Source organism: Lycorma delicatula, chromosome 3 (genome assembly GCF_047948215.1).
Source record: "Lycorma delicatula isolate Av1 chromosome 3, ASM4794821v1, whole genome shotgun sequence".
Taxonomy (NCBI): domain Eukaryota; kingdom Metazoa; phylum Arthropoda; class Insecta; order Hemiptera; family Fulgoridae; genus Lycorma; species Lycorma delicatula.
The window spans coordinates 148,648,798-148,663,300 of record NC_134457.1 but is presented as its reverse complement, the minus strand read 5'-3'; the positions used below and the strand labels follow the sequence as shown (position 1 = coordinate 148,663,300).

General features: G+C 27.8%; 1 protein-coding gene across 1 annotated transcript in view; it reads left to right on the top strand.

Moving 5' to 3' along the window:
- The window catches only part of cyst (rho guanine nucleotide exchange factor 18 cysts), a 414,221-nt gene that overhangs the window by 262,078 nt on the left and 137,640 nt on the right, over positions 1-14,503 (top strand). Inside the window, exons 6-8 of the mRNA XM_075360791.1 lie at positions 3,561-3,693; positions 8,722-8,890; positions 12,690-12,850. Coding sequence (XP_075216906.1) covers positions 3,561-3,693; positions 8,722-8,890; positions 12,690-12,850 — 463 coding nt within the window. The remainder of the gene's footprint in view (positions 1-3,560; positions 3,694-8,721; positions 8,891-12,689; positions 12,851-14,503) is intronic.

The window sequence follows — 14,503 nt, the reverse complement described above, 5'->3', positions numbered from 1 at the left end:
AAATATTTTTTTTAATGTGATATATAGTGTCACAATCAAAATTTGTCATGCTCTCTGTATATAAATAAATTACAACACTTTTAAACAAAGCATATTAAATAAAAAATAAAATGAAACATATTTAAATAAAAGAGAGATCTACTTTATACTAATATATAAAACAGTACTCGCTATTTTCAAATTATAAAAAGTTAAACTGAATTAAAATTAAAACATAAATGGTTGTATTTTAATGCCAAAAGTATAATCATAGAATTTAATAAAATATAATTATAAAAATTATTTACATAAGTTAATAAATTAAAACCTATTTCAATAAATGTTTACCTTATTGCTCTGTATCTAAATAGAAAATAAAATACTGCGAGTTAGATGTAGTTAAAGATCTTCATCTCAAAAAGCAGCATATGATGAACATAATTAAAGCATGTGCCCACCCTGTTTATTTTTAAAGGCACTAGAAGTGCTGAAAGTATTGAGTCCTATGGCGATCTTCTAATCCTTTCATAGATGATATCTTACCATTGGCTTTTTAATTTGTTGCAGTCTTATCTGCTAAGTAAGACTGAAACCATCAAAAAATATTTTCTGATAATATTTTTATAATAACCAGAAATGTACCATATTTAATTCAATAAAAGGCACAGTATATCAATCATGACTAAAATATTGTTAACTGATTATTTACACCTTTTAATATGTTGCCAAGATCTCTTATTAAAAAGGTTTATGTGATATACGTTTTGAGTCATAATTTTGCGAGCATTTCTAAATTAAGAAATGATTTAATACTTTTTTCAATACCTAAATGTAAACAGTTTATCAAATTTTTTTTGAAAGTTTATTCATTTTTCTAGATAGACTTTTTCCATATATTTTATCATTAGTAACTTATGTGTTATTCCATGCTTATGTTTTCTAACATTATTTTGTTGTATGATTCTTTTTTTCTTTTCCCTATTAATCTTACCTTGAGTCATGGTATTTTATTTAACTGTTTTCTTTCATTCAATGAAAGTGTTATTTTCCACTATCACAGTGGAAAAGATCACGAACCCATGAAAATTTATCATATTTAAATTGAAAAATAAGTTTCAACTTATGATATCAGAGTTTTGAGATGTGAACATATCTCATTGCATAATTCTTTTTTAATAACAAGATCATTTTCAGTTAAAAATGATTTTAGGGTTGGAAATGGTGAAAAATTCTTTTGTTTTATACAACTGACCCACAAACCAAGTTTCATTTCTAATGCCTTCATTTTCTCTCGGGCATTTAGTACAGTTAACAAATTGTCTTGTAAAGAGAGATTTAATTCATTTAATTTTGAGAATACATCTTTAAAATATGCCAATAAAATAATATAAAATCTTCGGTAAGTTTGTTTAGAAATAAAAGGGACTTCCTGTTTTAATTCAAAGATCATTGTTAGTACCTTGCCATGTGAAATTCAGCAAACTTCAAAATGAAAAAGAAGCAATTTTATGCTCACAACCCATGTCATCACAAAGTAATGAAAATATTCTGCTATTCAGAAGAGGCCTTGCCTTAATAAAGTTGATTATCGTAATGCTGTCTGGTAACATGATTTTGAATTTAGATGACACCTTTGCCAACCAATGCTTTCCTGTGAATGAAAAATGGGTCCAGGTAACATCAGGTGCCACAACACATGTAACAACAGCGCCACTATGCCTACCAGAGCGAATGAGCTCCATCTGAATAAAAATCTACACATTTTTTTTCTAGTCAGTTTCATGCTCTTGTATGTACTCGTTAAGAACTTTAAAAATTTCTTCTCCAGTTGTATGAGTTAGCAAAGTTTTTGAAAATAACATATCTTCATGATTGGCAATGTTAAAGTTGTACCTGACACAACAAATCAATTGCCCATCATTTGCAACATGTGTTGTCTCATCTATCTGAAGTGAATAAAATAGACTACCTTTTATTGTACTGATAAGTTCAGATCTGTGTTATTAGCCATGTGTAATTTATTCGCTGTGTAACTGTGTTGTTTGAAAGTGTTAATTAATCAATGTCTTTAGATAATTTTTCACTAAACATTATTTTAACTATATCTTTTCCAACTGGAAGTATTAAGGTTTCACCTATAGAATGACGTGAGCCGCTCTTCACGATATGAAGACTTGTTTTATAGGAAATTTCTAAAGCCTTTTTAGTTGCTAAACTTACATTAGAAACAAGTTTCATTTGTTTATTCATTTTTTAAGCACATCATTAAAAAAAAGTTGGCAGGTTTACTTCTTATACTTGCGTGTTTCATCTCTTAAGTGCAGTTTCAATTTTTTGCATTTCATTCACTTTGTAACAAACAACACACTGAGATTTTGGTTTACTCTCTCTTTGCCACATCAAATAAATCCAAGTTTTAAACAACTCTTGTCATACTTACAGTACTTGTCATAGTTGAAAGTATTTTTTCCTTGAACAGCTACCACCATATATTTCTTTAATGGCACTGAAATCACTGATATTAATATCTTCACACACAGCTTCTGAACAACACTGCCTAAATGAACCATATTGTCACATTCCTTTCTTTTCAAAGATCTAAATCGAAGCCAGTTTTCTGTTATGCTTAGTGGGTACTAATTAACACAGACTAGCGTGTACCCTATAAGAAGTATTTCAAACAACTAACTACTAACAGACAAATGAGTTTGTTATATAAGTTACTTGTGATTGGCTACAAAAAATAGAATTAGAAGATTATTGTAATTTGAATTTCTGGATCTGATGTGTCCAGATTTTAAAACAGGCAGCAACTAAAATCTCTGATGTTGTCATCTGGAAAAACAGAAGTTAAAGAAATTAATGTCGAAACATACCCTATTTTCAACTAGTAAAGATGAATTTGGCGCATTGTGTTACCAGTGTTTTGACATACTTGACCATTTCAGTGTGCATGTAGCTCAGACTGGGTGTCTGAAAAATTATTAAGAAAGGCAAGATATTAAAAGAAGGTACTTTTTTTAATGGTACTTTTTTTAAGTACTTTTTTAATGGTACTTTGGTCCACTGTATCGAATTCAGATGTTTCCTGGCTGGATTATAGGCACAGCACCAGATGTACAGGAAAAAGATGGTAAGAAGCACCACAGTCATAGTGTTTTAATTCCTTTTTTTTTACTAAGAGTAGAGTGGTGGTCGATAGGTGGGTAAAGTGATAGGTTTCATAAAATGTCAGTACTTGGAGAAAAAGTGTAAGACATTTGCCATGTGTAATTTCCTAACTCTTGAGATTAATCAGATCAGTGTGTGTGGAGTTTGACTAATTTATTAGATTTATGTTAAAAATTTACTGTTGAAATTTTTTTTTAGTTTTTTTAATTTTATATCCTTGAAACATATCTGAAATAAAGAAGAATATTTGGTTTATTGTTTGTTAGAAGTTTTTTTTTTAAGAATTACACTTCTGGTTTAAGAAATGGATAAGTTGAGCCGGGGTTAGAATGAAGGCAAAATTTCACACTATGTGTGAAAATTTTCTACAATCTGTTTATTGTTTTGTAATGAAAGTGTTGAACTTCTAGGAGGTTCAGGTGATTGGCAGATGTGTGGAGGTGTGAATAGAGATGAGGGAGAAGTGATGAGAAGGCGCAGTTGGGCTGCTCTTGAAGACTTAACTAATGGCAAGGATTCTTGTAGAGCTGATAGACAAAGAAGGTATTAGCTTTAGAACATTTTGTTTCATAAGTATAAATTTCTAAATAAACTTTCTATATGCTTTTAGTGCTACAGTTAACATGTTGTAAAGCAACTGCTGTAATACAGACAGTCTGCCTTAAATGGTGTATATGTAATTATCTGATGCTGATAAATGCTAAATGAAATAATATAATCTATTATTACATGTTTGTTATGGTAAATAAGCTATTGATAATAATTAGTCCAAACATTAGTGTTGAGTCATCCTACAGTTTTGTACACTACCACACTAACACATCTTGTTCCAGTACTTTTCACTACTATAAGTAAACTTCTTAGCTAGTTCTTTCACCAATCATAGTATACATTTATTAGGTATTGCCAGCATTGTAAAATTATATAAATAGTTGTTAAAAATAAAGATATTATTATTACTTGATAAAAGCTTAAATCTTTTTGGTAAGTATGCTGTTGATATATTTTCCAATTTACTCCATTCAAAAGTAAGTCTTTTGTCAGTTATCAAAACAAACTGATTATTAAATTTTAGGGAAAAAAATAAAATCATATGTTGAATTACATTACTGTTTACTTTATTATTTATTTAAGAAGGATAATTTCTCAAATTTATTAGTAAGATATATTCTCTTAAAATTTGTTTTATTTTAATGGAGTGTACCAGTAAGTATTTATCATAATTTCATGCTTACTTGTTTTAATATTGCTGTGTACGTTGTGAAAATTAAAAAGAAAACACTTGTTTTTTGTGCTTTATTTATATTTAAATGACATTTGAAACCTTAATACTTGGTCTACACTCTGGCAGCTGTAGTAATAGATTCTGAGATAGGCTTAATGCTGAATGATATGTCTCCTTGGTGAAGAAATAACATCTCTGCCTTTTACATTTAATTGAGAAGGTTCTGGTTTTGATCTAAAAAGCCTTATTATTTTCTTACTATACAAGAATTCATCTCATTTGGTCATACAAAAAGAAGTGACTATAATTTGGTGTCACTGAGTGAATAAAAGAATTCTTTTTGTTGTTTTATAAATGAAATTAATTTTTTTGACATCATGTTTGTCGTACTAAATCATCACAACCTATTATATGTATGATTTCTATTTTTAATTTGTATTTTGGAAATATAAGTATTTAATATCAAATGTTTTTCATTAGATAACTAACCATTATTTGTATATTCCTTGCTATTTTGAAATATGTGTGTTTGCAAGGAGCTAAACCGTAGCATGGTACCCCAAAAATGCTGTAGTAATTCCCAAGAAAGAAAAGATTGATGCCAGACTTGCTTAGTTGAGTAAGGAATGAAGTATGTTTTGAATTAAAAATAATTAATTAATTCAATCAATTAAATAAAAAAGTTTAATAGTATATCAATAATTATTTTTTAATTTTGAAATAAAGTAAAAAATAATGAATAAGTAATTTTTTCTTAACAAAATTTTATAGTAATTTCAGCCTTCAGCATCCGAAAATAATTTGCTTTTAATGAATTCTAAAAAAACTCATCACAAACTAATCATTTGTGTCTGCTTGATTCATATAGATGTATGACACTATTTATAATTAACTAACTATACAAGTAACAGTCATAAGAACTCTGTTGCAGATGAATGAATAAAATGTGATTGTTTTAGGGTTGGTAATCGTACATCGGTAGTGCCTGTTTTTAGCAAAAGCTAGTAGTAAGTAATATTACATTTGAAATCTTTGGGGGGTAAATAACTCAATAAATCACAGCAGGATGCTTTAAAAAAAATTATTTCTTCTTTTTCATACATTTCTTTAAGGAATCAGTCATGGTAAGTCCCTTTTTTCCTTACTCATATTGAATACCTCTCTGCATGTTTGTATTGTTCATTGAATTGATATCAGAAAATAATAATGTTTTTATTGAAATGTTTATTTTTTTATAATTGTTATCAAGTTAATATTATATTTTTTACATGTACTACATTTATTTATTCTTTTTTGTTATAAAATTCAATTTTGTGATTTGTTGTTGTATTCTCTTAATAGCAACCAACTACAGCACATCGCACCTACCTTTGTCATGAATTTGGTATTACCAGTTTACAGTATTTCTTACACAGTGTTTTTTTTTTGTTTCTTATTTTTTTGCACCACTTTTTCTTTCAGTTGATCTTTTTTAAGAAATTGCAGAAATGTTTAAACATTTTCAGTATTTTTTTTGCAGTTGTATACAGAATAAAAAGCTTTTTTCAATTTTTGTATTCCAGTTGATGCCTTCACATCAAGACTGAAGATATTTTCATCCTGTGTAAAATTATGAGTTAGCAAAATATTGAGTTTTATACTTTATACAAAAAGTTCTAAGTAAATGTGTTATTTTTAATAAAATTATTTTGTTTCTTGTTTTATTATTTTTTCCTTTTGTATTTGTTCTAAATTGAAGCTTTTAGCATAAAAATATTGATATTATAAATTATTAAAAATTCTTAGAACTTTCTTAATAATTTTACTCATACATTTGATAATCTTCCTTTATAACAATTTGTAATACTAGAAAGAATTATAAATTGTAAACTTTGGTTTTAGTTAAAAAGAAGAATAGGAGGGTTCTTCTTATGCACATAACTCATTACTGCACATAACATGACAAAATACTATGAAACCCTTAAAATCTGTAGTTCATTTTAATACTGCTATCTTAAATAAATGTTTGTTTTTGTGTGAGCCATAGGTCAGAAATTAATTTTAGTTGTTTTTTTCCATTGTATTTGTACAGAAAAAAAAAATCAAGAATTTCTGAATTAGATCCATTAATCTGTTATTCATAAACAGTAATTAAATGAGGTTTGTTATTACTTTGTATTAACTTTTTACTCATATAATGATACTGCCTTATATTTCCAAATCCAAATTATATGCGTATGGTGCTAGATTTCAGATGTTTCTGTGAGACAATAAATGAAAAGCAGTACTTTGAAAAGCTCTTCTCTGTATTTTTCTATATTATTTGCTTGCTCATTCATTGTTGTAAATGATATTTTACATATTTACTGTCTCTAGTATTCATTAATAAAGAGGAAAATCTAGTTTATTTTATATTAGACTAGTTGTAGTTCATTGTCGATAATAACTGAAATTTTTTTATTCAAAGTTGTCTGCTTATTAAATTAGACTTGATTCGTTATTGAAGAAGGATATACCAGGTGTGTTCAAAAAGTATCCAACCTTGGTTCAAAAAACAAAAATATTTAATGTACATTTAGTTCAATGACTTTTCCCCTTCTGGTGTAACACATTTATCCCAGCAATGCTTCCATTGTTGGAAGCATTTTTCAGACATTTTTATTGAGCACCATAAGTCCTCTTGCCGGATCCTCTTTTGATCTCTTCTCTGTCTTCAAATAAAACAGAATTAAACAGAATTTTAAGCTTAAGAAAGAGCCAAAATCAGAGGGAGCCATGTCTGGTGAGTAAGGAACTTGCTAAAGTTGTTTGATCCCGTGTTTTGCCAAGAATTTCTGGATAAGTTTAATGCATGGGCTGATTGTTGTGATGAATTTTCATTTGTAAGTTTACCGTAGTGGTTTCTAGCTTCAAACAGTAGTCTCTTAGTTGATTTAGAACCGTTATGTCTCTTTATTGAGAATTCCTTTAGAAGCATACTTGTGATGAACCATGCCTTGATAATAAAAAAAAAGATTGTCAGTATGACTTTAACATTGTTTTGTGATTGCCTGGCTTTCCTTTTCCGCAGAAAACTTGGAGTTTTCAAATGGAATGATTATCCCTTGTATCATGGTCATAGTCATAGGCTTGTGTTTTATCTCTGTTTATTTTTTTCATTAGTTCAGAATCACTGTTATTACAGTACAGCTTGTCTTTTTACAACTTGCAATCTGTTTTCCTTTTGTTCATGAGTGGGAAGATTTGAGGCAAATTTTGCTGCTATGAGCCACATTCAGATCTTCTGTTAAAATCAAATGCACTAAGTCAAATGAAGTTCCTACTTAATCTTCAAGGAATTATTATTCAACAATCATTCATCACCATCTGTTGATCTTGCCCAATTTTTTCAGGATTTTTTCTGGTGGAAGGTCTACCAGAGCATTTGTAATTTTCAATAAGAATTTCAGCTATAATTAGCTTGTAATTTTCAGCTATTTTGGAAATGGCGATACCATTCTAAAATTTGTGTAACACCCTAAGCTTGATTACCAAATTCTGTTTGAATCTTTCTTATTGTCTACTTGCATGTCACCAAGTTTCTGATAAGCAAGTTTTGAGCAAAGCAGTGTGTAGAAGTAGTAAGTAGAATGTGTTACGATTTAAGTTGCATTCATAAGAATATAAAATTTTTAAAATAGTATACTAGTACAACTATATTTTTAAGTAGGTTAATCTAGAAGCAGCCTTTAATTTTACTATTAACTGTATCATGTTACATGTGTTCATTGTGCTAGTATGGCCTGTTGGACTGTAGGGGGCATCTGTGGTATTTTTATGTAAGTTTTGCAAACAATTTGTGAACATTATATTTTTTTGTTAAGCTTGGGAGAACATTAAACTTTAACCGAAATTTAGAGAAGTTAATTAGTTTGTAAGCTGTAGCTGTATTGTTCACAGAAGTTTAGCACTAGCTAATATGATAAATATCTTTTCTTTCAAATGATATTGAGGGCTGCTGGTTATATTAATCAAATTTATATTTATTTTGTATGGTTTTGGAATGCTGTATAGGATCATGCCATTATTCTAATTGAAAAAGTGCAAATAAATTGGGTGTCTGAAATTTGTTCCATTGTCTTGACCTGTGGAAAAGAGAGTGCCTCTATAACTGACCTCAGTCAAGATGAATATTTTATTATGCCGTTTGGTTTAATATATTGCATTATTTGATCGAGAATGATTGATCAATTAGCTCTTTCTATATTAATAAATCATATTTCATTTTCATTGTAGAAGTTCTGGTGTAGGTCGAATTTTCTTTGCAATTTTTAAACTTTATCAAATTATAAATAATATTGTGCTACTTGCATTATTTTTGTTTTTAGTATAAGCCTCAGCAGTTTAGAATCAGAAGTTGATGACCCGTTTAGTGAAAGTACAGCTAATTTACTTGGAACAAGTGAGTCAGGAAAACGTCGGGGTAGTGGTAGAACTAGAACTGCAAGAGCTGGAGGTACATCATCGACTCATTCGTTAAATGAAGCTGATCTCCAAGTTAGTTTTATTATTATATATTGTTATCTTTTAGTTCAATTTATTTTTATCTTAATTGCATAATATTTTTGTATTGACTTGAAATGCTAAAAAATATTACAAAACATTCATATAGTCACCCAGGACTTAATTTCTGCTTAAATGAGTTATTCTGTAAACTTGTCTTTAGTGATAATTTGCAGAGTTTTGTTTTACTGATCTTTGGAATATTTAATCATAAGCTGCTTCTTCATAATTTATTTTTCTATTTTTTTTAAAATTCTATCCTTATTATATCTTTTTTTTTAATTTCATTTTTACTCTGTCCACTGTTAAAATTACAGATATTAGTATTAGTTAGTTCGATATTAGTTGTGAAAATAAGTATTTTTTATTGTACTATTATGATCTACAGATGCATCAAATTTGTTTCTTGTTTGAACAGCTATTATTTATTTATTACAAAATAAAAAATGTACAATTTAATTTTAGCAATAATATATAAATTTACGAAAGCTTTTTATTTTATTTCAGTCAATTAAAATTTAAAGTTACCTTATATGCAAAAGTCAAAAGACATAATTGCTAGGAGGACAGCAGCAAGTGGTTTGTTATGAAACAAAAATATTTAACTCTACCATTATTTTATCAGATAAAGAATTTTAATCTGAATTTAATCATATGATTATGTGATTTTTGTAAACTTTTTCCCTAGAACTGTTATTCTAAATCTTAAAATAGTAAAATTGTTCATTTAAACTCTTCCCATTATATAATTATGTATAGGAAAATAATTAAAACAAATTTAATTTTTGAACATAAAAACAACAGTGATCTTTCATACAAATCAATGATATTCAGCATACCAAAATCCTACAAATATTTTGTGAATACCATGTAGATTTATTATAAATAGTCTTTTACAAGATATTTAAACTATTTTAACAGGCTTTATTCATTTCAAATGAAACTAAAAATCACATTTGAGAAAACGAAAATTTTGACTAATGATAAAAAACTGCTCGAATTTCCTTAGTATAAATAATAAAAAAAATGGAGAAAGTGGATAATTTCAAATATCTCTGAGAATGGATCAGTTAGAATTCTTTATATAAAAAAGCATTAACAGTTAGAGCCAATAAAATGGAATTAGCTAACAGCTAACAAAAAGCACATTTAACAAACAGTCTTTGTCATGGAACTCAAAATTTTGACACTATATAATTGTCATAAAGCCAGAAGCACTCTATATGGCAGAAACCCTAAGACTATGCAACAAAGGTCTACTAAAAAATCTAGAAAAAAAAAGAAAGGAAAATTATGAGAAAAATGTTAGGTCCTAAATTTCAAAATTATCAGGTAAAATTAATTCCAAATACCAAACTTTATACTAAAATTGAAAAACTATCAGATATGATAAGAAAATGAATTGCAGTTTACTCCCATTTATTTAAAATGAATAACAGTAGATACACTAAACAAATTTTTGATTTCTGTCAAAGTAAAAAAAACTAAAAGCAAATGGTTCACACAAACCAAGAAGACCCAAAGAACTGAAGAAATTTTAAGAGAAAGAGAAATTTTAAAGAGAATATTAAAAGATGAAAATAAAAGGTTCCAAGAAGCACCAAAATGCAAGAACAACAGACCTGAACTTACTGATGAATAAAGGAAAAAGATATCAGAAAAAATGAAGATGTACTGGTCAGATAAATAAATGACCTAACATGTTCCAAAGTGAACTACTTGAAGAAAAAAAGCCTTCAAACAAAAGCAATTCACCAAAATGTGTAAATTGCATCCATAAAACTAGCACACACTATTTCCAAAAAGATTCTGCTGTTATGAAAAGATAAGTTGACGATCCTTATTGAGTAATACACTGAATTAATGGATTACTGTAACTATTTATTACATTTAAAAACGTAAAAAGCATCTTAATACCAAAAAATCTTATGGACGCAATAATATTCTGCCCTATATAATTAAAGGATGTACAAGTATTCTTTGCCATCCTTTACATTATATTTTTAATGAATCATTGAAGGAAAGCAAATTTCTGATTAAATGGAAACTGACTAGAATTACTCTCATATGTAAATTAGGTGACATTAATGATATCTCGACTAATAGACCGATATCTATAATTAATTGTTATGCGAAAATATCTGAATCTTCATTTAGTATTTGACTGTGTAACGTACTATACTTCAGATTCTCAACACAGCTTCTGTTTGAACCACTGTACAATAACTAATCTTGTAACGTTTACATCTGATATATTTTATCATTTGGATTGTGGTTCGTGTGTGGATGTAATTTTCTCTGACTATAAAAAGCCATTTGACAGTGTTGACCAATCAATATTATTAAAAAAATTATTTTTTTTGGGTTCCACATTAATTTTATAAAATTTTTCTGTACTTACTTAAGATAGTAATTTTTTTATTATTTGGAGACTGTAGGTCAGATATATATTTTGTAATACTTTGGCAGTTCTCCAAGGAGGTAACCTAGGCCATAATTTTTTTATTATTAATCAATATTAACAAGGCCTCCCTTGTTACATCAGATACTCAAGATGTTTGATGTATGCAGATAATATTAAAAGTAATCGCTTGATCTTTTCTAATGATGATTGCATTCTGCAAAAGCAGGATCTTGATATGATTTTAAGGTGTAGTCTCAAAAACGGTCTTTGGTTTAGTATTAAGAAATATTAATACATAATTCTCACCAGGAAACTAAATTATTAGATCTACAATTACTTTATAAATGATACAAATTTTGTAAGAGTATTTGTGATGAAAGATCTTAGAATATTACTGGACTCTACATTCATTTATTCACAGCAGATTGACTCCCTAATTAATAGTTCAATAAATTACTTGGTTTTACAAAACTATTTACGGATATCATCCCAGTAATAAAATTGTTGTACAGAGCAGATTGGATCGAGAATATGTTCTGTTATCTCCAATCCATTCCAACAGACATATGTAGATTTAATCAACATTGTTCAGAATAAATTTCTAATATTCTTACATTACTAGAAATTCAAAAACTTTTGTTCTTTGAATATCACACTCAAGATCTGATAGAAATATTTAATATCGATCTTTAAAAGTAAGGGAGAAATCGCCTTGCTGATACTTTTTTTATAAATTTATAAATCACTTGGTGGAATGTCTGTTGCTGCTGGATCGTGTTTATTTCTTTGTGCATCCAAATAGACCTAGACCCTGATATGTTATTCATTATTCCAATTTATCATCCTATGTCCATCAATCTATGTCTGACCTCTTAAGGGTTTTGTCTTGTTTGTAGATTAAATCCAACTATTGATATATTTAATGATGATCATATTGTAGAGTTGTGTCTACAATCTCTTCCTAGCCATAGCAAAAGAATAATTAAAACCAGTATGTACTCTTAGATGTAGTTTAGTTGTTTGTAATTTAATTAAGCTGAAAAATTTAGTGAATGTCAATAAGGTTATTATATGGAGCAATTAGCCTTTGTATTGTTGTTAAATAGATAAACAATAAGTCATAAAAAAATTTACTGAGCCTTCTGCTTAGCAACGTTTCTTCATTACAGCAATCAGTACTGTTATAATTTTAATAATTCTGTAATAATTTTACAGGGGGTTACTGAATTTTCCATCTGATAAAATTCTCTTTCACTATACTTTTAAATACTTCTTAGTGTCCTTTTGATTATTTTGATTAAAATTTTTATATTTACTTTAACAGATGACTAAAAAATATGTAGCATTATTTTTTAATTTGTTAATGCGAATTATTATTTTTTTGTACAGAATGACTTCAATAAAGTAGTAGCAAAGAGGGAGGCAGAGTGCCGGCTTCTCCAAGCAAGGTTACCTTTACAAAAGTCAATTTCAACACCTTCAATACTTGCTGCCAGAGATCTAGCACCTGGTGTACCGACTATTGATGGCACAAATACTAATCTTTCTGTGTAAGCTATCATTAATATTATTAATAGTACTTAATCACTTGTAACTATAATGTGTGCCATTGAAGATGATGTTTATGTGTGAACTATTATACCGTTCTCAAAAAATTGTGTGATAAAAGTGAAAACAATGTTACCATCAGCAGTTATTTTGCCTTTAATATAGAAATAATTTTAAACTGTGTAAAAAAACTGTAAATTTTATTTACTATTATTTTTATGTGAAACAGTTTTGTTTGGGACAGTTTTTAAAATTAATAGATAGAAATAAAAATGTTTAATCTTTTAATTTTATTAATTAATATCTTTTCTGCAGTTTTATTAAAGTTTGTCCAAATATTATGATTCGTTATTTATAATTATTTTAAGAAAGAAATAATATTTTGTAGTTATTAATCAGAACAAATGACAGTTTATTTTCACGTTACACTACATTCAAGGAAGATAGTTCATAATTTGCCAAAATAGTTTTAAAAAAGGTTAATTACTTAATGCACCAATATTACATAGAAAACGAATCAATGGCTGCCATGTTTAGTATTAATTACCGATTTAAAAACAGATAAATTGATGTTTGCCTTTTTTTTGTTAATTTAATTCTGTAATCTGTTTTACTGAAACAGGAAAAATTAATAAAAGTTCAATTTAAATGTGTATAAAATAAATTTTCAAATATTTAAAAATCAAGGTGAATCCATTCTTATTGCAAATTAAATTTTACAAAGTTTTACTTTTAACCGCAGGAGTAAAACCAGTACATGTAAGTCATAGATTATTCTTTAGAAGGTTAATTCCTTTTCAAATGTATTTATTAATTGTATTTACAATTGTGTTAAAGCTTCTAGGATTTTAATTCTCTTTTATCACAAAATTTTTACATGTAAAAACCCATCAGACACCTTAAAAATCATGTAACAGAGTTAAAACTTTGCCAGGACATAAGTGATTGATACTTTGATAAGTAAATATATAAATTTTCCAACTTTTTCTCCAATTTTTTTGTTGTGAATATTGTCCAATTTGCCATTTATAAAAAAACTGCTAAAAAAAGAGTTGTCTTTCTCTTTCCTTATGAACAGTTATTTAATTATTTATTAACTAAGGATAATTAATAAAATTTATTTCTCTGTTTTAAAGAAAAGTACTAGCAGACTGCAATATATATATATATATATATATTTTAATAATAATGAGAGCAGGATACTTTGGAAGTGATCTTAGGGTTTCTAAACCATAAAAAATTAATGATAGTTGTACTTCTGAATCAGTCTGTTTATTTTCTTTTAATATCTGATTAAGATCTGATCCAGGATCACCATTATAAAAATCGTTCAGGCAATAAGCCATTTAGTTGTAAATAGTTAATAAAAGTAGTAATGATTTGAGCAATAATAATAATAATGATTTGAAATTTTACATAAAAAGAGAATTTTTTGGTTGATTTAGGTAAGGTAAGAATTTGATAAGAACTTGATAAGAATTTTCTTCTCTTGATATATTTCTTTATCATCACATATTGTGCACGGGTGGTTGGCCTTACTTATCAAATACCACTTCTGATTGGTATAAATATCACATCAGATGTGACAAGATGTGTTTTATGATCTCCATTTGGATGAAAAATAACACTGTTCTAGTGTTTCTCTACTTTAATAC